This window comes from Taeniopygia guttata, chromosome 7 (assembly GCF_048771995.1).
Source record: "Taeniopygia guttata chromosome 7, bTaeGut7.mat, whole genome shotgun sequence".
Taxonomy (NCBI): domain Eukaryota; kingdom Metazoa; phylum Chordata; class Aves; order Passeriformes; family Estrildidae; genus Taeniopygia; species Taeniopygia guttata.
The window spans coordinates 33,017,835-33,045,799 of record NC_133032.1 but is presented as its reverse complement, the minus strand read 5'-3'; the positions used below and the strand labels follow the sequence as shown (position 1 = coordinate 33,045,799).

Sequence of the window (27,965 nt, the reverse complement as noted above, 5' to 3'; positions counted from 1 at the left end):
TCTACGGACATCACACAAATCCATCAACATGTAGGTTGTCTGCAAATCTCTTCACGTGAATAATTTGAATAATTCTTTTTCTATCTCGTTCCATCTTCCTCATAAAGTGAATCCTTCTTCGGTGCTGAAAACTCATTTTAAAACGTATTATAAAGAGATGGTAAAAAAACAGGCCGTGACGTAGTTTGCTCTCAAGTCCACTTACACTTTACACCACAACATGACAGATATACCCACATGCAAAATTATCCAACGCGCGGCAGAAATTTTAAGAAAATAAAAACATAATAGACGAAGAGCCCTGTGTCTCAGTCCAGCCAGCCCTGGCTATATTAGGGAAGGGGAAGGGCCGTGCTGGCCCCGCCGGACCGTGACCCCCGGCCGGGCTGCACCCCCGGCCCCGCGGCCGCGCTCCCCCTCCCTCAGCGCTGCCCCCGCGCTGCGCACTGCGGGCGCGGCCCCCCCTCCTCCCTCAGCGCACTGCGACCCCCGCCCGCCGGAGCGCCTTCCCCGGCGGCATCCCGGGCTCCTCACCGGGGCGGAGCGCTCCTTCCCGGGCTCGTACCCGGGCTCCTTCCCGGGACACCGCGCCCGGCGGGTGGCGGCTGCTCACACACGAGGGGCGCCGAGCCCAGCGCCGAGCGCCGCTCGGGTTCCTCCTGCTGCTGCTGCCGCGGCGGGGAGAGAGGCCCCGCCCCCGGGCTGTCGCCACCAATGGCTGCGCGGGACGCTACTGATGGACAGCCCCTCCGACAAATAAGCGTCGCGGCGCCCTCCCCCCGGCGCTGCCGCGGAGTGGTGCCGCTCGGCGCTTACGCGAAGCCGAGCCCGCCCGGAAGGCGGCGGCCAATCGGAGGGCACGGCCGCCTTGACAGACAAACGCGAGCACCAGTAGGAGCGGCGCACCGGCACCACAAGGCCCGCCCCCTGCGTGCAGCCCATGGCCGCGGGCACACGGAGCGATCCCGCGGCTGTGGCAGTGCGGGGTCTGAGCGGCCTTCGCTCCGTGTTCTGGCCGATATCCCTTCACCCGCGCTGCTCCCTTGGTCCCGGGCCTGAGGTGTATCCCGAGCAGCACCTCCCCGGTTCCGCTGGGTCCCCGCGCCAGCGCTCCTGCAGCCGCACGGCGCCCGCACGCTGGCGGGGCAGGCTGGGATCTGTAGTCGGGGCTTGTCCGCGCAACCTCTCGCTCCCCCGGCTCCTCGCCCCGTTCTGGACTTCATCGTTCTTCCCAACCCCGAGAGCTGGCGGCACTGCCCCATCCAGCCCGGCCCTTAGAGCACCATCCTCGCCTTCCCTCCGTTCCCAGCCCCGCTTCCTCCTTCCCGCCCCTCCGGCTCCCTCAGCCCGCCCGCCCCAGCGGATCAGGGTCCAGCACAAGGCACGGCCCGGCGGGAAGATGATTTTTAACTCGCTCCTGCGGAAGCGGGGCCAGGGGCAAGAAGGGTGGAGAAAAGGCAGAAAAAAATAAGGAAAAAGCGGTCCCTGGGCCCAAAAGCGCTTCCCGTCCGTGACCTCTGGTCATGCGTCACTTCCCGGCGGCCGTTCGAGCGCGGAGCCCGCGGCCGTGAGGGCTGCCCGGAGTGGGACGCGCTGGGGTCGGGGCAGGCGGGGATCGGTTGCCAGGTGACTGCTGCTTGTCCCCAGCCCGTGTTTGTCACAGGTTTCACTTCTTGCGATTCCTCCTGCTGCCTCGTTGCATTGTGCGCTCAGGTATTCCTGCGATTGCAGCTGCAGGGACTTGCGTAAGTAAAATAAAAAACTTGCCCCCAGGCAGGTGTTGAGGTGTGCGCTTCCCTCTAGCACGGTACAGCGGCCTGTGGAAAAACTGTTCTCTGCTCAAGAACTGTGTGATGTCCTTTGCTCCGTCTGATTGCTTTCTCGTGTAGTGTTCTTTAAGATGCTGTGTTCTGATGAATAGACTTTCAATTCTGTGTTATCCCACTGGTGGCTTCTCAGAGCAAGAAAGACAAGAGCTGCTAGAGAGAGTCCAGCGGGGGCCACAAGGTGATGAGGGGTCTGGAGCATCTTACAGGGAGATGTTTAGTCGGGAAGATGTTTTGTCTGGGAGATGTTTAGTCTTCTGCTTAGTCTGGAGAAGACAAGACTGAGAGGGGATCTCATTAATGCACATTAATATCTCAAAGACAGATGCCAATAGGATGGTGACAGACTGTTTGCAGTGGTGCCCATCAGCAGGATGAGGAGCAGCGGCCATAAAGTGAGACAGAAGTTCCACCTCAGCATGAGGGAGGACTTCTTTAGTGAGATGGCAGAGCACTGGAACAGCTGCCCGGGGAGCTCATGGATTTTCCCTCTCTGGAGACATTCCAAAGCCACCTGGATGCATTCCTGTGTCACCTGCTCCAGGTGACCCTGCCTTGGCAGGGGGTTTAGATGATCTCCAGAGGTCCATTCTAACCCAAACAATTCTGTGATTCTGTGAAACAGTTGATTAATCAATCAGCCAAGATGTTCTTAGAGCCTTGAATTCCCTATTACGTTTTATTGAACATGCAGTCACGGAGCAGTTAAGTCCATCAAGAGGAAATGTATGAAGCAAAACCCTTAGTGAAAAGACTGATTTGTCTTAGACATGTGCTGCTGAGCTGCATTAAAGGGCTATACTTAGTGGCCTGTAAAAATAAGCAGTGGGTTTAAATTATGTAATCAGCTTGTGTTGACAAACAGCTATTGGAAAACTTAAAAGTTGTCCTTGAACTTGTCATCAGTTTTGCACCAATCTTTCCAATAAACAGCCCCAGGGGTAATATCCTCAACAAGCTGGGTCTCAGTTGCTGCCTCTGGAAGGATAAGGGCCTATAGTGAAATGCAGTATAGCAGTACCAGTGATTAGAAAGAAATTCAACATTGGGTTTTTTCAAATTTTATTTTCTTGTTTGCATTGTCCTTATCCCTCAGTAGCTACTTGCTTTTCCAGATGATTTATGATTGATTGAACATGATAGACGTTGGAGCAGATTACTTGGAAATACTGCTGATGTTGTTTCTCTCATGTATGAACTGTTTACTTGCTTGAATTTAAAAAACGTTTCAGTGCAATATTTTTATATGGCAGCTTGGCTTTTTTGAAAGTTTGAGAGACTTTTTCAAAAGTTTTCCTGGAAATTATAGTTACCGTGCAAATATGTTTATAAAATTTACTGTTTTAATTCAGTTTTGAAAAGCAGTGGGAATTGAACTGCACTGGATAGTTTATAAGTACATTGCTGTAGAACCCTTTCAGAAAAACTTCATCAGAGTGGAAAAATGGGAATCACTTTTACAAAACACATGGTGACTCCCACCAAATAAAATCATTTATCCCGGGGTTTATGGGTTCTGCACTTCATAATTTTTACTGGGTTTTGTATGCCCAATGAATGAATCACATTGTAGATCATGAATCTTCCTCATCCCTTTTAAAAGCTGGGGTCGTTTACCTCTATCTAGTCCTGAGATACTTAAGCAATTTTGGATTAATAGTTACTGAGTTTAGTAATTCAACTATTTCATCCCTGATTTCTGTGAAAACACTTGATTAAATACTCTAGAGTTTGAGTTTTTTAACTAGTGAAGCTTGTGCAGCTGAATGAAGTCTCTGAATGAAAAGCTAGGTCTCCACACAAAACCTTTTAGGTCTGTTTTGTCTGAAAAAAAATGAAGCTGCAGAACTGGTGATCTGAGGATGTGGGAAGGTTGATGTGATCTGTATTACAGCACATTAAGGACACAGAAAAAAATTGTGAAAAGTTGTAGCTAGAGAATACATGCACTGGTCTTTCTCTCTCCCATTACATCTTCTAAATCTGCAGTGACTAGAACAACGGATACAAACTGGTCTTCTGCTACACTGACTAAATTCTTTTTTAAACAGACTATTTTATTTCTTGATATTATTACAGTGTGTACATAAGTACTCTGTTTCAGAACATACATGATCACCACTGCCACAATCATTGTATATGTTTTAATAGCCATTGTTCACCACATGTGGAGTTCTTTAATTATTCACCTAGTCTCTAATTATTCACCATTCATTTATCCAGTCATTCACCTGGAATAAAAACTAAACACAAACTGGTACATATCTGGAAGTTAGTGTTTTCTGTTTTGCTGCTTTCTAAGATCTGCAAAGTCAGTTTTAACCTTGTTAATGACTGATGCAGAAACATTTTTCAGGGTAGTATTGCTATATACTGGTGACTCATGTGCCTCTTGTAATTCAGATCTATGCTTCTGAAACTGCATGGTTCATTTTCAGTGTTTCGGTGAAAGGATCTTGTCATGATCTTATTCAACAGAAAGTTAATTATGTTAACATTTAATTCTCATATTGTCACTCACAACAAGCTATATAGGGGGCTGATCACAAGTACATCATTATCTCTGCATTTATAGAATGGAAAATTATCAGAGAAAATGAGTCACAAATTTCTTCAGAGGTGAATCTCAGAACTGAGTGTTGAACAGCTTTGTTGGGCCCACAAATCCTGCAGCATTGTTGATGTTTGGCTCTACAAAAAGAATTCATTTTTGTTTGTTTGCCAGCAGTCTTAAGTATCATACCTTAATTCACTTTTAAAGGAAAAAATATGCAGTGGAAAATGTTGTGATAGTACTGAAGTGATTCTTGTTATTTTCCCAACATTTAGAATTGAAACATTTATGTTTGCACAAGTGAGAGTGGAAGCAGGTATTTATTTATTGAAGCTTTATGAATTTTTTTCTGGGAAATGCTTATCTTGGGCACAGAGGGGCTTTCCATCTTCTGTTAAGCAAAGCTTTGTGGTGGACATGCATGAAAGAGCCTGGTACTCATCACAGTACTTGTATCTGCTGCTGAGTGTTCCAGAGGCCCAAGGAATAACAATATTGTTTCTGAAAAGCTGTACCAAAGATTCCACTTAGAAAAACAGGGGAAAAAATTGCCACGGTCAATGCAATGCTCATGTCCCAATATTTGTGTGTTGATCAGTTTTATACATTTAAATTCACTATTCTTTCCTCATTGCCCAGCAGAATGGTATGTCAGCATGGTTGTGGTTGAACATCCCTTCTTTGTAGAAGTGGTAGTGGAGGCCCAAGAAGGAATGCCTGGAAGTTCCAGTGTTTCCCTGTTCAGTTCTTCCACAATGAGAATGTCATGGAACTGGCCTGGAGGCTCATCCACAGCATTTTCTTTTCATTTCCCTGAACACCTGATGTGTATCCTGGTAGATGTGCCTGTAATTCATCCTGTAACCAAAAAAAGCACTTAATCATTTTCTCTCTGCCTAAATGTCATTAGCCTGACTAGCAATGGCACTGACAGATCCCCCAAAATCCTAATTTCTCTGGAATTGCACAAGAGTTTTGTGGATTTTCAGAACATTCGGTTCCTGTTCTCTGTCCTTTCCCTGACAGCGGTACTGACAGCTACTTTTTTTTTTTCCTCCAGATGTGACAAGTTCCTGATAATTTCTATTTGCTGTGCTTTCTAGTCCTCTGTTCTTTTCCTTTATATCTCCCTGATTTTAAGACAGTATTGCCTGTGAGGCATTCAGAGCAGGGGGCTCAGTGATCCCACAGCACGTCAGAATAGTGTGCACCAGGTTTTGTAGCCAAAGCTTCATAAGCAGAATTCCTTAGGAACAGAGGTGCAGTTCTTTCACTGTGGCTGTGGTTTCACCTGAATCCATCTGCCTGTTCTGCCTCCTCACCTGGACTCCATGGAAGGAATGTGTTGCAAACTGCTGATCCTATTTTCTAATACTGCTTACTTCAACCATTTACACTGTTCCCAGGTCTATCTCACCTTGTAAGCAGGGAGTGTCAAAAAGCAGGTTACTGTGGGTCCCTGGTGTGAGTGACCACAGAGCTCAGCACATCCCTCTTGTCAATATGATAGCTCATGCCTTACATCACATCTGACTTCCTCCAGCTTGCTTCAGAAATAGGTCACTATCAAAAAATCCGAGTGCTCCAAGTTCAGAATTTTGCTGTCAAACCTGGTGGTGCTGCTAAGAGTCCAGGCAGCCTATTTTGGGTGACATTCTTTGTTCCTGTGGTAATCCTGCTCCTGACACAGGCCATGAATCCAAAATAATTAGGTACTATTTTGATGCAAAGGTTTGTATCTTTCTTTGTGTTCAGTTAGTGCACTGCTACTGAGCTATATGAGCTGTTGTTTGCTTTAAGTCTGTTGAAGCTAAAAGAGAGCAAAAGTGAGTATTTCTGCTCTGACACTGTCCCTTGAACAAAAATGAATGAAGAATCCACATTTTTCATCTTTAAGCACACTATGAGAATTTTTATTGATTAGTTTTGTGGTTTAAGATTGTTTCTTGCTTAGGGCAATAAAGTTCTTAACTGTTTTTTCTATTATTTTTCTTCTTTTTTTTCCACTTCCCCCGAAGTGGGCATATTTTCTCCTTTTTTTCTGATTTAACTTTTTAGGGTTAAAAATTTAAAGGACTGTTAGTTCCATCATCAGAAGTTAAGTAATAATTTTTTTTCCTGGAACTCTTCTGCAAAATGTTACTAGAAGAGTTATATTTCAGTGTCCATGAGTAAGCTCAATTTGAATGGCAAATAACTTCCTTTCATGAATAAGGTATTTGCTACAGTAATTATTTCATAGTGTAAAGGAAGAGACACATGCTGCCCTCTTCCTCCTGGAATAGTTAGAATATTTTATGGGTACTGAGGTGAGGGACTCTTCCTCCAACATCTGCACAACTTTATGCTTTCCAGAGGCAAGTCTCAAAACTCCAGGAATGTTGTGTAGATATTGATTATTCCATCAAGCTTTATCCTCTATTCTGCCAAGTAGGTAAGATATCTTCTTTCTTTTGTTTCCCTCTGGTTCAGCATGGCCAGTGCTCTCCAGGAAACACCTTCACTTGAAGCCTCTCAGTTAGAGGATGTTGATGCTAAGCTGTCCTTCCTGCCTGAAAGACTGAGAAGGAAGCTGCTTCCTTTTCAGGAAAAGGGCATCATATTTGCACTTCAGAGAAGTGGCAGGTAAGATTATTGTATTCAACTTAGTGTATCACATGCTAAAAATTTATGTGAAAATAAAGTATGCAGACATTAAGTAGAAAAATAATAAACTTATGTTTCTATAGTTGTAAGTAAGAATATGATGCTAAAAAGAATTACTTTAGGTAAACATTTTTTACAAACGTTATTCAATTTCAGCAGTCCTAGGTATGTTACATTGCAGAAATCTTTCATAAACTGTAAGTTAAAATAAGTTGTGGAGTTTTTTCCACAGAGGATGAAGAAGTTTAATAATGCATTATGCAAAAGAGATTTGTAGTATCAAAGTTCTCATGTGGAAGGAGGTTGATATCAGTAGGACCATCATTTTTGTTATGTTAATAGAGAATTCCTAAAATAAGTTAATTCACATTTGGTTCTTTAGTTTTTAATGGCATGGTAGAGCTCTAAAGGGAATGACTAACAGATCCTGATGCATCGTGTGGTTTTCTATTTTAAATCTGGTACAATTTTGGAGTGTAATCAGGGTGTTCTGGAGCTCACTGAGCTGCAGCAGCAGAGCAGGAGAAGCCTTGCAGAGTGCTGGGTTAGCCAGTGCAGCACCTGATGGAGTAGGCATTCAACAATTAAGTACCTGGTAAATCAAAAAACACAGTTTATGCTGCAGAGGCTGGAAATATTTTGCTGAGTAAGAGCCTTTAGTGAGTTACAGGGTCAAAAAGGAAAGGGGAAAATGCTATTTCCACATTAATAAATTTTAGGAAATGTGAGCAATTACAGCCTAAAGCTGTGAAACCACTGTATGCTGTTGTTTTGGAAAGGGATGGTGTTGGGGAGGTCTGGCACAAATAGAATTACTGTAGCCTGTGTGGAAAAGATGGATGAAATTAGTTCCTGATTATTTCAGCATCTTGCTGAGAAGGAGAGACTTAAGGCCTAAAGGGGTTGCTTGCTAATGTTTGTGACTGTTCTTAGGGGAAAAGAAATGTGCATCTTTCCCTCTAAAAGTGAAAAATTAGAAAGGAAATTTTATCAGCAGTTCTTCGAATTACATGGGACTTTTACTCAATTAAAATCTCTGCATTTTTTTCTCTTTGATTCTTTTCCTTTGGCCAAAACCCTTTAGCAGTGCTGCCTCAGGGAATGACCAAACCATCTGTTTTATGCTGCTGGTTTCAGTGGCAGAACAGAAAGATGAGTCCAGCCCTTCACGAGAGAGACTGAGATTTTATATGCTTTGTGCTGAATTGGCATGAACTGCTCGTGATCACCAGCCATATCAGGCACTTTCTTGCTGCACAGCCTGAGAATGGGTGGATATAATTTTAATAGATAGCTAAGACTTTGGTAGAATAGCAAAGCCTGTGTTAGAGTTTTTAATAAATGTGTTAGAGAATTTAATAAATGCAAAGCCCTTGGCTGCCATAGAATGCAATTGAGGTATATATTTGTGTATACAAATAGTGAAATAACAGCAGCTATTAAAATTTTTAAAACTACACATTTAATTAGTGTAGGCTAATGGATTAATTTAAAAGTGGCATAATCTTCTGCAAGCTATTCTATAATATAGAGGTTCCTTGGGAAGCAGCTTAGCTGTAGGACTGGATAAATTTTTATCAGATGTTTCTTATTTTTGTTGAAGTAGTAACAATTGCCTGCAGTAAGTATTCAGAAAGGTTTGAAATACCTAGTCTAATGACTCTCTGTCATGGAAGGAATTCTATTTTTTTCATTAGTGTTATGGGTTTGTGTTGGGTTTTTTTCTTTAAGGATTTCACTAACAAGAGTTTTGCATAACCCAGCAGTGATGGTTTTCATGTGACATGCATATGAAAAAATGTTCATTATGACTGCAAGAAATCTTGCTGCTTGGCACAGTAAATTCTATATGTAAGCTGGGTCACATTGAGGAATTGTATGCACACTCTCAGCCAGCTTCTATATAAAGTAAAGTGTTTTAAGTCAAACTTTCCCAAGGAGTATTTTGTAAATCTGTCCCTTGCTCATGCAGATCTATATTTCTTCCTGTCCCAAAACAGAGAGCAAGAGCCTCTGGTGCTTGTAGCTGAATTTTCTTATTAGTTTGTCAGCCCTTGCCTCACAGAAGTCTTTCCCTTTTGTGTACTCCATAATGATTTAAACCTTCTTTCAGTATTCCCAGTGGTATATTTTCTGTAGAAGTGTCTTTTCTAATTTTAAAAAATATGTAAGCATAGGGCTTGAAGTGAGCAATATGTGCATCTCTGCCCATCATTCTTCTTTCCCCAGGCTATGCACTCCCTCCACAGGCATCACTTAATCCATGCTTTGCTGGAGTGGTAGGAAACTAGTGTAGAGCAAGTTTTGGCTGAAGAGATTCAATTAGTATCATCTTAGATTAGACAAGAACCCAGCATGAAAAGGGACTTATTATTAGAACAAAATCTTATTTTTTGCATGGAAGGGGCTGGGAGCAAGCTATTAATTCCCTTGTCTCTTTCCCAAAGCATAAAAGAAATATGCTGTTGTGGTTTGTAGTTTTGATTCATTGGTAAATGAATCAAGGGCTTTTCCAGTAGATACTCCAAAGGCATTATCTCATCTAACAGAGACTGCCTAACACTTTTCTAGGAAATTACAGTTCTAGAGCCAACAAGACAGTGTGTGCTTCAGCGTAAGTTAACACACCTTTTATCTCACAAACATGCCTTAAAGGTGAATAACTGACTGGCTGCTTATTCCTTACTAGAAATTATTCTTCAGACATGCACTTTGGAATGGCTGTCTAGGGATGGATACAATTTATAGTCATTATCTGTAGCCCCAAACATTAATGTGCAGAAAACCTGGGTGCACACAACTTACATCCATGAAAAGTGTTTCATTTTTGTGATTTTCTTTCAGGGAAGGTGTAAGTTACTTTTAAAAACAGCAATAATATGTATTTATTTATTTGTGTGTGCTTTGAATTGTCTCTTAAATAAAAATCAACCAACTTGTCCCTTCCAGGAATGTGACCTGTTAGCAATAGGCTTAGGAAAAACTCAGGGTTGTTGGGGTCAGATGTGTGTGTGCTGTTGGGAGGTAGAAGTGAGCAATTCTCTGCTCTCTGCTGCTTCTTAGTCATGTTTGGGCAGATGTGGACAAATCCCCATTTCCTAAGAAGTCAGGGTAGCACTGTGGGGTCACCAGGTGTTAGTGTAAAGGTGGCAGTGTTGAAGCACAATGTTCTGGAAAATGTGGTGGAAGTTCGGGTAAAATATGCAGGATACAGAGATACTTGGGCAATTGACTTGATGGTGTTGATAAGGATGGTATTCAATCTCATTTGATCTCTCATCTCTCTTTGAATATTACTGATTTTTACAGCTGCTGTTTGTCCATACTTGGAAAGTCACAATTATTTTTACCATCTATTCTTGTTTTACATCCTCTCTTTACAGAAGTGTGTGATGTCTGTCTAACAAAACAAACAATTTGTTCACCTGAATACACTGTAAAAGAGGCATACTGTTATATTAAATTTAGGTCTCGTGCTACTGAATATCACTAAATGCTTTATCAAGTTTTGTAATAAAAACTGTCAGCATGTGATTTGCAAGCATCATTATTTAGCATTGCTTGTCTTGTAGATGGTATCTGTAAAAGATGCCTTCAGACACACAGATATATTTCTTTCTAGGCATGTTGGCAGAACAATTTGTTTAAGCTGGATGCAAAAGAGGACTTGGAGATATTTACCACCCATGTAACAAGCAGTTCCATTATAATTGTATGCTCAAACTTTTTTACCGGAGTGGTCTTGTTTCCTCTGTAAGTTTGAGAGGTAATACATTCACTTACATATATTCAGGAGCATATGATTTTTAATTTCCCATACATGCTGGTCTAATGCTGTTAGACACAGTAAAAAAAGAAAATTACCATGGATGGCAATATCAGGATGTGCAGAGTTCACATCTGCCATTAAGAACAGATGTTTTCATGCATCAGTTTTAATGCAAGGGAAATTGCTTTATTAGGTAGGCTCTATCTAGAGCAAGAAAATGTTTTATAGTATTTAACTTTTTTGGATAATGGGCTACAGAGAACCATTATGGCAGTGAAAACATTAGAGAAAATGGGAATGTCCTCTGTTATAATATTGAGTCAGTTGCCTACACTTCAAAATAGTATTTTTTCCCATTCACAGTGTCTCTGATCTCTATCAAGTTACACAGGGAGAATACATAGTTATCTCTTTATTAATTAAAACAGACTTTAACTTCAAAAATTACAAGTCTTTGTAGAAATTAATTCCCTCTCTCCCGTCTTCAAAGTTGACCAAAACACCAAAGGTTCAAATCATAATTACCTGAAAGATGCTTCACTAGAAAGGCACAGCATGCACAGTCTGCTGAGGGTTTAGCAGCTGGGCCATAGAAATGGCAGCTCTTGGGCAGGAAGCAAATAGAAATGTTTGGAATTCCCAGGCACAGCCCTTTGTAGGGTGAGGAATTTCTGATATAAGTCCCATTTAAATTCTTATGCAAATTTCTACACAAATTTCTTTAACTTTCTAGGATGTATTATCCATTGAGTAGTATGAAAGGTATAATTTCTATTTGAGTTGGGTGTCTAAGGAAGCTATAGTTTTGGATTTTGGAAGCTAATGATTCCATCAGAATCATCCACCAGAAAGAAAAAATATGTTCAGTCCATGCACTCCAATGCAGTTTGTGCTAGAGCAGTAGACCCTTTTGTTTTACACTTTCCTATAACTATTTTTCACTTTCACTGTTATTTTTGTCATCATTACTGAGTTTGCTTTTGGGTTTTATGTTGTCTATTAATCTTCCTTTCACCTTCTGTCCAATGCAATTGTTGCTTTCTGTCTTGTATTGCCTTTTTAAGTTAGCAGAGCTTTTGTTTTACTTTGCTTTTATCTTTGCTATTTTTGATCCAGGATTGCTGATTGATTTGCTCTTTCAGTGTATTTCTATTCTTCAGTTTCTTATCTTTGACAGTAGCTATGAATTAAAGAATAGATTTGCCTTTCAATTCCATTTGGAAGCACTGAGCCTGGTTGCATATCTATATATCTCTTACTGTCTATATCTAATTTTTCTGTCCTTTGTTTGAAAGGTCATAGGTTTCTGCAAGTTGATGTTGTGATTAAATGCAAGACCAACTGCTTTTTACCATTGTCTGATATTTTTTTCAGAATCAGCTGCATGGTTTAAAGGAACACTTACAAAAATATTTTACAGGCTACTGTTGAATTTTTCCCAGTTACAGTGACTTCAATAAAAGCCAAATTACTTAAATTTGCATGTTAGAAAAAGAAATTACCTTCACTTTTTTTTTTAATATGTCTATGAGTATTTCTTCAAATACTACATTTTAATTTGTACTTGGTGGCTTGCAGCATCAAGTGCCATCAATGAGTCTCCATTATTTCTAGAACTTGACATCAGAGATCAGACTGACTGGAAGAAAAATAATTGTAACTTTTTTTTTTCCCTGTCTCTAGTCTCAGTGGTTTGTAGTTAGATAGACTGAAAGAGCTGTTTGAAACAAGGCATAAGTCTCTTGCTAGAGTAAGAAAAAAAATCATTTTTTTATTCCAATACATTCAACAACTCAGATGTATAAAATTATTACAATTTTGTGATAAATGTGGGTCCTTAAACCTGCATTATAACAGGTGAGTTATCTCCAGTCTTAGAGAACAAAGCACAGAAGTAATCTCTGGGGAACAAGAATGGGATTGCTATTTAGTGAATATGGAAAGGATCAGACAGTTAATACATTTCAGCTCTGAGGGTTGAAGAAAGATTTCATTTTTTTAAAGATGCTGGTTTGTAATGATTCAGAGTACATCTCATTTCAGAAGTGCCAAGGAAGAGAGGGATGAATAAATGAAGATGCTAGCTCACAGAATGAGGTTCAGATGCAGGAAGTATGAATGAGAGACTGAGCCAAATTCTGCAGAGCTTTCGTAGCCAGGGAAGCTTGTTTGGAAGTGATGCTGGAGGAACTGGGAAGCAATTCAAATAGAACAAAAAATGCATTGTCAGTAAGTGGATCTAGGATATAATTCAGGAGAGGAACTATGTGGGGTGAAAAAGAAAAAAAGAAGACTTAAGAACAGAAAAAGCCCAGTGGTAGAAATATGAGAATTTACCTGGGTTTAAACCCTGGACTTGTAGCAGTAGGAATAGAGAAGAAAATGCAGATTTTAGAAATGTAGGGCACAATTTGTTAGAATGGAAGAGGAGAACCAAGATAGATAAAGATGACAAGTGTGGGTAGTATGTTGTCAACAGTGATAAAAGAAGGGGGAAGGGGAAATGAATTGGTGTTAGCTGTGTGCAGGGAAGGTTTGCAGGACAAAGGGGAGGGAGCAGTTCTGAATGTGAGGCAAGTTACTTTAAGGGGAGTGAATAGAAATAAGCTTTTAAATGAGTGAGTCACATTCTGACTGACTTAATGCAAGTTGGAAGGAGAGGAAGACTATAGGCACAAGGGAAAAGTACCCCAGATCACCAGGGAATGCCGAGTTTATTGGGAAAGTAGTGATAAGTATCTCCATTTCATTGAAAGCCAGTAGGCTGCACACTAAGGAAGGCTTCTACTGCCCACAGGTATTTCAGCCATGCCAGTTAACAGCAAGGTTAACAAACATTTGCAGCCTCGATTATCAGTAGCTGAAAATAGTAGAAGCTATTCTGTGTTCTTGCATTGAGTCAGCTGCTGAACCATTTGTCTCTGAAGCCAGTGACTGAATAGATGAGGAGTTTTCACTGTCATTGTTGGGTGTCTTCTTGGCTGAAAGTTTTTCTAACCTAACTGTTCCATTAATATATTCTCAAAACCTATTGACATGTCTGAGCTTAACCTTCAACTTGACCACTTTGTTGTGTGTTGTTCCACAGATCTTTGCCAAAGCTAAAATACCAGAACACATGGTCTGAGAGCTTTCAAATACTAATAAAACATTTTAGGTGGGTGTTTAAGTCACATGTGGAGGAGTGTTGGAGAAAAGCATAAGACAGCACGATTCTCCTCTACATTCCTTTTCAGAATCATTAACAATGCAGATGTGGCAATTTAGTGCACATTATGTTAAATCAAAAGTTGGGTTTTTATTACTTAGGGGTTTTTACATGCCTTGTGTAGTTCAGGAGCAAGGGTAAGATTGATCTTACATTTCTGGAGCAATATTTTTGATGCAACAGCCTTGATTATTGTTGCAAGGGAGTCAGCTCTCTTTGTTCTAGTTTTAGACTGCGTGCTGTGATTACTGAGACACAAATGTAATATATATGTATATAAAACTTGCTTGCGCAATTTTATATAAAAATGTTCTAAGTTCAGATTCCTTAAATAACCCTTGGTTGAGATGCTAGTGCTGAAGTGTTGGCTTGTGAGTAGGAGGTAAATTATATGTTGTAGTGTTATATAAAACTGACTCACATGAGTAGGTGAGAATCCCAAGAATATCAGGACACCCACACCAGTGAAAGAAAGACTGAAGCTTCCTCTGTACAACATGTTCCAAAGCCTGCATTAACAAAAAAACAGCTTTAATTTGCCTGAGTAGTAACAAAATTTTTCACTGTTTTAAAAAATGAAGTGCTGCAGCTTTGACTGTTTGCCTTGGAAAATGCATTTAAAAGGGAAGGCGTTTGTTCTGAAAAAGCTACCTGCAGTTCTTTGTGGTTTTTCCTGGACAAATAGCTGCTGAAAATCAATCAAGAAGTTAAATTATCCTTACAAGCAAGCAATAGATGTATTGGATTGCTGTATCCCTTTAGTTTTTAGTCTACCATGTAAGGAAACACAACTCTCTAAAGAGAATATTATTGCAAATATTTCTATAGTTACACGAAACCTCTAACACCAGCTGTTTGAATTGGTAGGATCCTTGGTTGTAGAGACCTTAATTCCAGTGTGGTGTTAATCAATATTCCTCCAAGAGCAAAGTTCAAAATGAGATTTTCTCTTTACAAAAATACCTTACTGCAGTAGCCATAATTAATAGAATAAACTTTAGCTGTATTGTTTGCAGGGTAATAGTGCTGACATTTCAAAAGGGATGACCCAAATGTAACCCAGAAGCGCAGAAATATAAATTATTTTCATTTAAATGTTTGTTCTTCGCTGAAACTCATTTTATGAAACTGTGTTAGCATTAACTTTCTGATGCAGACTATTTTTGTATGGCTCTATGGCATATGCCACATTAACTTAGCCTCAGTTTCCTTCTGTTTCTCCAATGAACTCATCTGCATAAAATTTTAAAGATCTGCTTGTCCTTCTGCTTTGCAAAGCTGATTCCAATCTTCTTGACATCAACACAACCAGGAACACTTTCTGTGTTTTTTGAGGTTTGAAAAATTATTCTTTCTATCTTTTTAGAGGCAGAGCTTTCCTGATAGAGCCTTCAGAGGGCTCTGTCAGGAGTTCTGGGTTTCTTCCTTAGCTCCTTCCCGTGTTTTTTTTGCTTGCTTCAGGTTTCACTCGCAGGTTTGCTGTTTTAAGAATGTATAAATGCACCTTTGCCTGGTGCTTGTTACCTTTACAAGGTATCAAGTACCAAGCCTATTCTGATAGTGCTGAAAGTCTGGTTCTGGGCTTCTGACTCATCCAGCTTTGGGTGGTCTCTTCAACTATGGGATTCTCTACATCCAGGAGAAAGCTGGGTTTGTGTACAGCCTCAGGTGCTTGCATTGTTCTCTTCAGTGGAGAGCAGGACGTGTGTGCACCTGAGGTGCACCAGCACAGCAGACCTTGCTCTCTGCAGGCATGTTCACTCACCAGGGTGCATCCTCAATCAAAGCTCTTTGTGTTTGCTTGATAAAAGATAAATGGTTTATTTTCAGGCTAGTACACCTCAAAATGCTGGGGCTGTTACGGTCTAGTGGAGGGCCAAACTATGGTTCCCTCTTATTTGTGAAAGATCCTACTGTGCCCAAGGGCCATCGCTAACCCTACACTGCAGAGGGGTTATGAATAGTAGTAAGGTTGTAGCAGCATGTGCACTGCATCCCAATGAGATTCTACTGCTTTCTGCAAGGAAAAAAATAGCAGATTTCCTTGATGAATGGACAGAGATTCATACACAAGCCACAGGATTCACTCTGAAGAAGGGGAACATTTAAAGATTAAATACAAAAGAATCTGAAAGAATTTGCCATTGACTGGTGATTTTTGCATGGGTGGACTTTGCTGCTGAGAGTAAGTGCAACGGAGACATCTCAAATGATTTTTTTCCACGCTTTTCTGAAACTTTTGACCATGTGGGCTGAGCTTCTAACAGGATATGAATCTGCGTATCATAGCTCTGATTTATATTCTTGGATAGAGCTATTATTAAGGTGTCATATGAACAGATGGGACATGAATGATGAAGCTCAGATTGGGTAACTACCAGTTGAGAGGAAATGACTAATTGAACTTCAGAGAACAAGAAGTCTGTCTTCTTGCAGTCAAAATATGTGAAACAAAAATACGTATTTGTCCCTTCCATGTAGCTGAAGATCTGTTTCTTCTGCTTTTGACAGCATGGAACCTTTATGTCCATGTTGGCAGCTTGTTTGACTGCAATAATGTAGAACATACTGAAGTTTGTTTTAAATAGAGGCTGCATATTTTGAAGATTATGTAAAGTATTGCTTTTCAGCAGCTTAGTGCAACTAACTGTTAGGTATCTTATAAGTTCTGTGTGATGTGGACTATAAAGATAGGGAAGTTCTTTACACTTCAAATCTAATTGTTGTGATTATAAACTGGAGACATTTCATGATTTTCTTCTCCTCTATAAGCTGTTTTTCATCACCCTAGAATCCAATGAAAATAATTTGGACTTCTTGTGTTTTGTAACTACATTAGGCAAACATCTTTAGAATTCTTATATTAAAACTGTGAAAGCTACACAGATGAATGCTTTCAAATGCATTATGTCATAAAATAAATTGAATATCCTCCATTTCCACTTCCATTAACTCCTACCTGTATCATAAACTCAATCTTGTGTGCCATGTTTAAATTTTGTCAAGTGTGAGTGTCAAATAATGTTAATTAATTGGCATAATTAGCAATTATAAAACTGTAGCACTTGAGGATTTTGAGTCTGAGCAATGTGGATCCAAGCAGTGATTCATGTTGCTAACGGTATAATCACAGAGGACTTGACACGTTCAGATAACTAACTGGAGCTTTAAAACCAATGTAGTGCACTTGATTGACCTCAATCTATGATGTCTGGTCAAATTTTAAATGCTGAAAAGTGGATGGGTTGCAAGTACAGGAAGAAAATCCCAACTACTTAAGACAAAGCAATTTCATCATTGGGTAGGAGAAGAGAGAGAATACTTAGTAGCAAAATATCACCAGAGATATCCAGCTTTAAGCATAGGGGTGTTTCTGTGGCTCTGTTTCTATTGGTACTGCAGAAATGAGGAAGATAAAACTATGTTGATCATTTACGTAACCTCTGTTTGCAGAGTTATTATGAGTAAATTATTATTGTTATTATTATGATGGCAGCTACTTTGTACTTTCCTTCATTTACAACCAACAAAATTATGAGTTTATGTCTATAAATATTTTGAAGTCATCAACTTTGTTGCTGCTACCTAAGAAGTTTAACTTAAGGAGATAGTCAGTGGAAGTTATGACATGAAAATAGGAGAGCAGCAAAGATTTTATGAGTACAGTCTGAAAATGAATGCAAGAAGAAAAGCAGAACAATTTCTTATTTGTCAGCAGATAAAGTCATCAATGTTTAAGTGCTACATTTCACTCTAATGAAGAAATCTAGCTTTATGGAAAACATGCTCCTGTGGTTGACATACTTTTAAAGTTGGTAGTTTTTTCTTTGCTATTCAGTTTCTAAGTGTCAGAGCCATTTGTAAATCAGTCTGAATTACTTCATTATCTTGAAGGGAAGGAGGAGCATCCAAATAGTTCACCTATGCCAAAGAAAAGTGAAATAGGATTGTACCTATTCTCACTTTTTCTGTTTGTCTGAACTGGCATAATTAATATTTCACTATTTATGCAATTTTACTAAAATTCAAGTTGATTTGCTGAGAAATACTGTATTTGCAGCAGAAGTTGGCAAGGAATATGTTTATTCCTGTCCTCTTTACCACATTTTCTTGCTACCAGATGCAACTTGGTTATTGCTATATTTGTAGTTCATCTCTGATATTCCTACAATAAATAATCTTTATTGTTGAAGAAGGTCTGTGGTTTATTCTTGAGCTGTCTCTGCTCTGTAGCTATTAGTTGTAGTCATTTGCTGCATTTGTGTAAGGAGTACTACTGCAACAGTAGGTTATTGTGCATTCCAATTGATTTCAGGCCTCAAACTGTTTTTTAAAAACATGACTACTGAAAGCAGTTGGCCTCAAAGAATCTGCAAAAAAGAAAGACTTGTTTTGTAAACTTCACTTCAAGCAATTAACAATGAGTATTGAATGAAAAAAAAATCCCAGTCTTTGAGCAAAAACTGACATTATATTTAAATTAGAATTGTGTGTTAGTTGTCTGCAAATAAATGTCTTTGCCCAGCTGCAAATCACAGACATTAAGGCCCCACAATCATGAGTTGCCACTAAAAATAATTCTCTTCCTGCCTTTTTATTCTTTTGTCAATCTGTGCAGACTTGGGGACTTTGTTTTGTTATATTTTCTTCCTCTGTTGTCTTTGCTCCATCCCTAACAGCTGGGAGGGGAAGTTGCAAAGCAATTACAAATAGATGGTTTGTTGCTTATAAAAATGAAGTTGTAGAATAATTAATTTTGAATAATTTTTTTACCTCAGTTGAAATAAACTGCAGAAATTAGTAGACACTGGAATTTATACTGGCAGGTAGAGTGAGCAAACAGCACTTTACTGTAGTTCTGAAAGTATCAAACATTTTATTTTTTTTGGCCAGCTACACTAACTTCAGAGTAACTACCACTAAAAAAGCAGTTCTGTATTACTTGGAAAGATTTTTCTGGATCAAAATAGAGAATTTTTATATCTTGTTGTGTTAAATTTTGTTAAAGACACTAAGACCTGGAAGATCTTTCCCGTTTTTTCACAGAAGGAGCACTATATTTAAGTTACACAGTGCAATGGGTACATACAGAATCCCAGAGTGGTTAAAATACCTTTAAGAACTTCATCTCAAAGATAGCATTTAATGTTTACAAAACATAAATATGCTGAACAGAATCTGCTATTTATGACAGGGGACTCGGAGTTGTCATTGTCTTTACACAGATTGGCATTGCCAAGTGACTCCAACATGGGCAAAAAATCAAATTCATTTGCTAATACTTTAGCTGGTAGAATTGGTGGGGGAGAAGGGAGTGTCTGCTTCTGTTTCAAAACAAATGTGACAGCTCTGGAAAGCACATTTTTAAAATCAATCTGAAATATAAATAATGCTTAATCATGAAGCAGCAAAAGCATTGCTGTTTCTGAAAGACAGAAAATTGAAGATACACTTCTTGCCTTGGAAGTGTCTCTTATGATTACAATTATTCTGTCCCTGGACCTAAGCAGAAATTCAGTTTTGCAATTGCAAGTTCTGCAGTAATGCCAGCAAACTGAATAAACCTTTTTTGAATAATTGTTGTATTTATTTTCAGTTCATACCAAATTCAATTTTGTAGATGATATCTGGAGGAATTAAATCACCTTTTTTTTCCTTTAATTGGTTCTCTTAATCCAGAATTTAAATTTATAGTAAAGAATTTGTAAGTATTTGTTTATGTATCATATTTTGTATTAATTTTTGCTTTTCTTTCCTGTTTTTGTTTCTTACTTAGGTGTATGATTGCTGATGAGGTAAGTGATGTTCCTGTTCCTCTAACACTGTCTTTTCTGGTCTTGATGCACTTTGTGCAGATGTGACTTTTTTTGTCTGAGAGGTGTGGGCAGAAAGGCTGGTAATAAAAAATCCTAATTTGTGTGATAGATATCAGCAGATATCCTGAAAACACCTAAGTGAGGCAAAAATTGAAACCTGACGTAAGTTTAGAAGAATCTTTGAGAAAACTTAAAAGGTTACTTTTAATTATAGGTTAAATCTCCTGTACAGTTAAATTTTAAAAACAGTGACTCAGTTGATTTTTTTAAAGTGCTTTATAATTGCATAGCAAGTTATTTTTAGTGCATTATTAGACATTCCTGGCCCAAAGAGATTTTTAACAGATATGGTTTCCAAAGATGATTTTTTTAAACCGCTCTAATCAAGTAGTAATAGTAAAATTCATTGTGTCCATATATTTAAAAATATATGTTGTATTCCATATCAGGGAAATAGGAATCCAGCATTTCATCCCCCAGATAAAACATTTTTGTAATAATGTTCTTGAATTGTTCAGTATAAAACCTTTCTCAAAAAGAGAATTGCTGTAGTGTCACAATTCTAATTTGGGTTTTCTTGACACACTAGGAGGGAGAGGGAGATGAGTTACTGGGATTTAAGCATCTCCTTGTACCATAAAAATCTCATTACATCTGGAGATAAACTATCCTGGCATAGAATGCAAAATATCTAGGAGCTGTGGAGAATACAAAAGTATTCAGGGGAAGAGAAAAGGGAAGCTTGGGAAAAATCAAAATATCAACAGTAGCTATTTTCTTATTAAAACAGTTTATTTCCCTCCTTGAACTAGAAAATGAGCTGTGCTTAATTATGTTAGCAATAAAAAGTCCTGGAAGGTACATTTATTCCAAAATAAAGATTGTCTATTTTGTAATGACAATAGGTGTGGCACTGGAGGAAGTATTGTGCACTGGTGTGTATGCTGTGCTTTTTGACATATCTCTAAATAAGAAAATGTTGGTAAAATTAAATATCAGTATTGTGAGCTTGTATGTAAAAAGAAATTATGGGGGAAAACTCAAGATCAGAGAATTACTGTACACATCCCTGGGCTGTGTAACTGTGAAAGGATTAAAGTAAGATAAAACCAGTATTTTTTTAAAGGTGATCTACAAATATATTTCTATTTCTTCTCAGAGTGGGGAGAGACAACATTTTTTCCCCAAAATTTCAGTGTCATCCATTTCCATGCGGGTGAAAGATGGGTTTATATCAAAACTCAAGACCATAATATTTTCTCCAGTTTTTCTAATCTCTCACATTGTTATCTACCTGCTGCTCAGCTCTGTGGGATCTGCATCCAGCCCTAGGTGTGCTGATGATAAAAGCCTTGCTTTTATTCCATATTCATTTCAACCCAGTGCCTGGATTATCACCAGGGCATGCACAGCCTGAGTTAGGGACACAGCCATGGCAGGAAACTAAAAATTAGTCTTATTTTGTTGGGTTTTTTTTCACTTGGAATTATTTTCAGATGACCTAAGAACTCCTGGTAACACAAGGGGGACTTGAAGCAAGATTTTAATGAAAACTTGGAATTTTGACTGAAAATTGAGTATCACAGTAGCTTTCCTATTATTTTCTTTCTAGTAATAGTAGAAAAATTCATTGTTTTCTTTTTGTACTTGGGAAATCTCTTTATTACATCATTAAGTCAGTCCATTTAGACTCAATACTGGAGATGTAAGTTGTTGTTGTATGTCTCACTGCTATAAGTGGCTAGATAGCAGCAAATCCACTCAAATCTCCACTGGACTCCATGGAAAACCTGCCCAGAGCATTTTAAGGCCCATCTCTGCTTTGGTGTTTCACAGGAGTTGGGAACTGTCTCTTGCCATGTGAACAAGCAGAGAAAATAGCTGCATTCTTTGATAAAATCTGGGGAGGAGGAGGGAAAGTGTGTGATATCTTTTAAACAAAGCCCTAAATTCTGAATCTCATAATCATCTGTTGCCATGATTATTCACAGATGGGAGCATTCCCACCTTGGCAATATGTACTTTCCTGTTAAATGTAAATCTTTTGACTCTTCCCCTTGTCTGTATATCTGAATTCTCACTTTCTCATCTGTGGTGTAGGCCAAGGAGAAGCCATCAGCCCTGGTGAATCAGAGCAGTAGTTTCTTTTTGTTGTCTCACTGGGTCAAACCCAGAGCTCTTTGTTCTTCACTTGCCTATGCAATTGAGGACAAAGTTGTTATTGTAAGAAGGCATCCTAAATTTTTCTTTCCTTTGCATAGTCTTTTAAAAATGCTTTTGGTAGCTTAACAAATTAAAGAGTTTGATTTTTTTTTTTTTTAGTCTCTCCTATTAAGACTCTGAACTGAAAATCTTCTGAGATGAATGGAAATAGTTCTTCTGACTTTGATGAGCTAACCAGATATAATACATGTATTAATACATTCAACTAGGAAAATCTTGTTTCATAAAGATGATCTGTGGTAACAAAGTGATAATTAAATACATCTACATAAGCAGCTCTTTGACTGGGTTTCCTTTATTTGGTTCTGTCTTTGCAAAATCTTTTGGGCTCTTCTGAATGGAATATGCTTTCTGAGCAGAGACTTCTGGTTTTAATATTGTTTTTTCCTTTTCTTTTCCCAGATGGGGCTAGGAAAAACAATTCAAGCAATTGCCATTTCATATTACTATAAAAATGAATGGCCTCTCTTAATTGTAGTGCCTTCCTCTCTGAGATACCCTTGGGTGGATGAGATGGAGAAGTGGATTCCAGAACTCTCTCCAGACGACATTAGCATCATTCAGAACAAAACTGATATTGGGTGAGTACACTTTGTTCTTCTCTAGAACGGCTTGCTCACCACCCCTGCTCAGGGCTACCCTCTGGGCTATCAGAAACACTCTCTGGGCTATCAGCCACTCCTCCCAGTTTTCTGTTCTTGTATTATAGTAGTTATTGATTTTCATTGAAGTTGAGGCATCTGATTTTTGCGGAGTAGCAAATGCTTGTCTTCTGAAAATTAGATTACTTCAGTGTGTCTCAAATTGAACATACACAGTTATTTCTCAACTCTGATGAACTCATTAGCTTCTGTAAAACATTTTGGGAGAACTTCTGGTGTACATTACAAAATAAGGAAGTAATTACTGTTAGAATTCCATTTAGCGCACTGAGAAAATTTGAAAGTTCGAATAAGTAATCCCTAAATAACTGAAAAGGTCATTGAGACCTACGCTTTCTATCTTTAGATTTAATAGCATGAATTCATCAGAGAGGCTATGTCTTGGGTGTTATTAGAATAACTCTCCTATTACCCTGAATTGCAAGGGTGGTTTTTGTCTGCTTTACTGTAAATGACTTGGTTGATTTTATGCTAATGTTTAGATGATGTTCTAAAACTTTGGTGTGAGGGATACTGATCTTCATGTTTTCTGGGAATATCAGAGAGTGACTTGACTGCCAAGATGTGCTGTTTGGAATCTTCCTGGTAACCACAGAAATCCAACTAAAAATACATTTTGAAAGCTTCATCAAAGGGTAATTCCTACTACTAGTCAAAATTTAAGTTCATTACAGGAAATGGAAAGTAAAATTAGCTTTTTTTTTTTAAAGGTATTTATCTGAAAGGTACTTGGTGCTTATAGTGCTGCATGCATAAAGGGGAAATGTGGACTAGGCAAAATGATGGGAAAGTTAAATGGCAGATGAAATTCTGTTCATTTTAAGATTTTTTTTTTTTTAAAGAGTAGCTTAACTACTTACCTTAACAATTATTATGTATTTTTATTCAAAAACAAGGAAAGATGAAAACTTGGGTTTCTGCTCATTTAACTCCCAGGAGGCTTCCTAGCTATAAGTGATGTTACTGTTGAACTAATTAATATTTTAACATTAAAAAGTGTTTCATGCATTTGTAAGAAAATGTAAAAATACAGCTGCCAAATTTGGTTTAGCATTTCATTAAATTCTGCTTCCATATGTTAAGCTTTGATTTTTCTCAGTTTAATACTTTGCTTTTTTAAAAAACTTCAAGAACTAAGTTTACTGCTTGAGTGTTTTTCTTCTTGATTAAAACAGGTTAAAATAAACTTAAGCATCAGTTTAGGTTTGTAATTTCTGGCCAAATATGAAAATGGAAGTTTCTTGAATAAACTGGTTCCACTAAAATAAATAAGTTTATTTGTAATTTTTTTCTGTACCCTTCAGAAAGGGTAAGGGAAATTTCTGCTTTCCTGGTTGCTACATTTATCTATTCAGTGACAAGCCAGAGTTTGCAGTGCCCACAGTGCCAGTGCTCAAACCACTGCACCTTCCATATCCAGGAACATGAATGTGTAGCTGCATTTACTTTCTTCCTCTTAAATCCTCAAGGAAACTTCAGCTTGCTTGGTGTCTTGATCTCTTGCTACTGAAGAACAAACAGAAATGATGCCAGCAGGGCAGTGCTGTGTGACAGATGGGTAGACCAGCTATGACCCCATCCTGGTGACTTGTGTGTCTAACAGCTTGGAGTTCCTGTGCTGCTCCTGAAGGGCCACAGTGCTCTCTAGTGATTTGAAAATCAGTTCATGCCATGGACCTGTATACATCTTGAAATTCGTTATTAAAAGTTCATTTTCAATTAAATACTGTTTTTTCATCTTGTGCCATGTTGACTCCCTGCTTCCAGGGTTTTTTTGTTTTCTTCTTGTTCTGTTTAAGCAAAAAAGCTGGATAACAGCTCTGACAGGAATGTTTTTTCCAGGTGGTGAGGTTTAGCCCAGTCTGTACTTTCACAGTGCCCAAATACTCAGGGACAGTCTGCTTAATCCTCTCAGACTGCTGGTGAGGGGACTCTCTGTACCCAGAGCAGCAGAAAGCTTGCAGAGACATAATTGAAGTAATAATTACTTCAGGTGTTTGGGTGCTAAGTAAGATCTTGGCTTGTGTGTAACTTTTTGTCCACAAAGTGGATTTTTCCAATGGGGTGCCCCCAGAAAGGAGCACAGGGTGAAGCAATGGATCCAGTTAAATGAAATTCCTTTGAAATGCAATGCGTGTCTTCTGAAAATAGTTATGAAATGTGTGTGGTTGAGAAGTGTGAGATGTTTTAAACACCAAAAGCTGTTGTTGTTAGCCTGACAGCCCACGTGTCAATCAATCCAAAAGGAGACACACATACCTTCTGAAATTAATTTTTTATAATCTCTCTGCTATATTAATTGTCCTGCAGTAAAATTTTACTAAGAAAACTTGTGGTTTTTCTCTTTCAGGGGAATATCAACAAGCAAAGTAACAATTCTGGGGTATGGGCTGTTAACATCTGATGCACAGACTTTGGTAGACACTTTGTACAGGCAGAAGTTTAAGGTGGTTGTGATTGATGAGTCGCACTATATGAAATCCAGAAATGCCACCCGTAGCAAGATTTTACTGCCAATTGTTCAGAAGGCTCTCAGAGCTGTTCTCCTTACTGGAACTCCTGCTCTAGGAAGACCTGAAGAGGTATTTGACATGGTGTCTTATATTTATTTTAGGTTTGGTTTTGTTTGGTTGGGTTTTTTTTTTTTTTTGTGGATAGTATCAGTAATAAATGTTCAGTTTTGTAATTTCGCTGAATATATTCAATTACATGCATGATGACATCAAAAGCTGTACTGGCTGCATCAGGAAGGACAATTATAACAAACTAAACCAATTTTGTTTGAGTTGATTTACAAATTTATTTCAAGCTTGTGTACAGGTGACTCGAGATAGTGTTTTTTTTTAAGAAATTAATCTTCCATGTAACAACTTATTATTGGGTGAAATAAAAAATAAAGAGCCTAAGCAGAAAACTGCTTGTTTCTCCTGGGTGGAGGAGTCTACAGAGCTTAAAAGAGTTATATAAATAGTATTTTATGCTTCAGAATTCCTCACTATGTAAATAGAACTTATGCCAAGACCTTTTATGAATTTAATTTGTTCAAAGAATTCATAACTTGAAGAAGATATCTGTGATATGGAAAAGAGCTTGGTATATCATGAGTACTTAGCTAAAAATTTAATACTAATATTTCTGTTTTGGTTGTGGATAATTACTAAAACTTCCTCTACAAAGACATTGCAACCAACCCTGGATGCAGAATTAAAGCTAGAATGTGTTCTAACTTTATATAGTGCATGGATACTGAGACCAGTATCATTGTTAAAGATCTTTAAAGGAAATTCCATACAACCTCTCCTTGACCACAGCAATAAGATCAAAATTCATGACCAAATAGAAAATAATTTGAGATATTTTTTTTTAGTGATACTGATGTTCTTCAGTGGCTTACAAGGCAGAGTATAAAAAGCATTAAATGTCTTTAATCAGTTTTGTGTCATAAGCAGAATCTTTGTATAAAGTCTTTAAATGTATAGAGAATTATCTCAGAAGCCAGGAAGCTTTGACAGTATAGCAGCTTGTAAAGCAGGATTCTTCCTGGTTAAAGTCATCTAAACTGATATTTACCTCCTGCTGCTCAGCAGGTAAAAAATGCTGTGAAATTTTGGTCTGCATTGATACTGTCCATTTTTTGAAGAAAAACTTAAGAATTGAGAAGGTTTTTCATGTATTTGAGGAAGCGGTCCACTCATGCAATACCTGCACTGAAGCTTTGCAGAAGCCCATGTACCTGGCAAATGATAAAAACTGTATTTTTAGGAATAACTTCATCTCATCCATGTTTTCTTGTTGAATGTGACTCTTTTCCAAGCTCTCAGTGCTGTTACAGGTCTGAGTGCTCTGTTCTTTGAGGGCTTCCCACAACTGTCCTCTCTGAAGACTCTTGTATCCTGTGGAATTTCTTTTGCATGCAGGCCAAGCAGTGTGGTTTTTGTGCACATATTAAATATAAACTTAGCACAAGAACCATATATTGATTATTTTTAATTAGTCTTCCATTCACAGGCAATTTTAAATTTTTCACTGTTGCTGTTTTGTTTTTTATACAGCTCTTCATGCAGATTGAGGCACTGTTTCCAAGAAGGTTTGGAACTTGGAATGAATATGCTAAAAAATACTGTGATGCTCGTGTCAGGTATTACTGCCTTTGCTTATTTACATTCTTAGGATCATCTCTGACTTTTCTTGTCATGCCAAGTGAGAGACTCAGTTCTCTCTATTGCTCTATCACACCATCTTGCTTTGAAACCCAGGGTCAGCAACCATCCCCTCCATCAAAGAGCACTGAGAAAAGGATGATACTGATTAAATTAATTCATAAATGCTGTTAAAGTTTGAAATAAAGTTTGAAGCATTCTGTTAAAAATTTATTTATACATTTACTGTTCTTAGTATGAGCTGTGAAGGTTTTCACACTTCACCTTCAGAACTGGAGCTTTTGACTCTCAGTCTTAAGCTCATGGTCATATAATAAATTATATCTCTCTTTATTATGGGATCCAGGTTTCTGGTGACCTCACCACATTTGGGTTGGAAAAAAAGTCCAGTACTTGTCTCTATATTTCACAGGCTGACTGTCTTAGCTAAAAATTTTATATCTCCAATTTTGCATGTATTCAGAATAACAGATTTTTGTCAGCTAAATTGGCAAGCATTTAGATTTAATTTTTACAATAATAATTACATGGTTTCATTTTCATAAAACTTGTTTTTCTCCCTCCATCATATGCACTTTATCAGTATTTAACTTCAAATAACATGGAAGATGACTGTCTAATTTTCAGACAGAGAAATGCTATTTTTTCCATGGTGTTTTGACTGAATGCATCTGTAATTTTCACACCACAAGTGCGCGTGGGTACAGCATGGTTAGCTACTCAATCATAGATGATTATCTTATTTTTGGAATACCATAAATGTAATAAAAATCAAGTTCAGGGTTTGGCAAGCTTTCAGTGAATAACTTTTTCTTCATGACTTGGCTGGAACAAAACATCCTGTGGTAATAAACTTGATAGGATTATTTTATGTAGCACTTCCTGTGAAAATTTGGGTGGTTTTTCCTTAGGTGTCCATAGGCACCTGTTTTAAAGATGAACTCCAAATTATTTCTGTGAGGTTTAGCCTGCCATTTCTGTCTTATCCCCAATGCTGAGGGTGGAGGAAGGAAGCCTTTATAAGGACAGATATAAATAGACCAAGGAAGGGATATGAGCAAAAGACGTTGCTGTCTTCCATCTGTGCCATTCCCATTTCAC

General features: G+C 38.5%; 1 protein-coding gene across 7 annotated transcripts in view; it reads left to right on the top strand.

The window, feature by feature from the left end:
• The first annotated feature begins 1,432 nt into the window (after window positions 1-1,432).
• The window catches only part of ZRANB3 (zinc finger RANBP2-type containing 3), a 40,939-nt gene continuing 14,406 nt past the window's right edge, over window positions 1,433-27,965 (top strand). For 2 of the 7 annotated variants that reach the window (XM_030278081.4, XM_012575046.5), the window contains exons 1-6: window positions 1,589-1,745; window positions 6,853-7,005; window positions 19,780-19,798; window positions 22,445-22,623; window positions 25,055-25,286; window positions 26,757-26,842. In XM_030278081.4, the coding sequence (XP_030133941.4) occupies window positions 6,854-7,005; window positions 19,780-19,798; window positions 22,445-22,623; window positions 25,055-25,286; window positions 26,757-26,842 (668 nt within the window). In that variant the 5' untranslated portion in view covers window positions 1,589-1,745; window position 6,853. Of the gene's footprint in view, window positions 1,746-6,852; window positions 7,006-19,779; window positions 19,799-22,444; window positions 22,624-25,054; window positions 25,287-26,756; window positions 26,843-27,965 lie in introns of those variants that run through there. The other 5 variants (XM_041717520.2, XM_072931722.1, XM_072931723.1 and 2 more) reach the window with 5 other exon arrangements.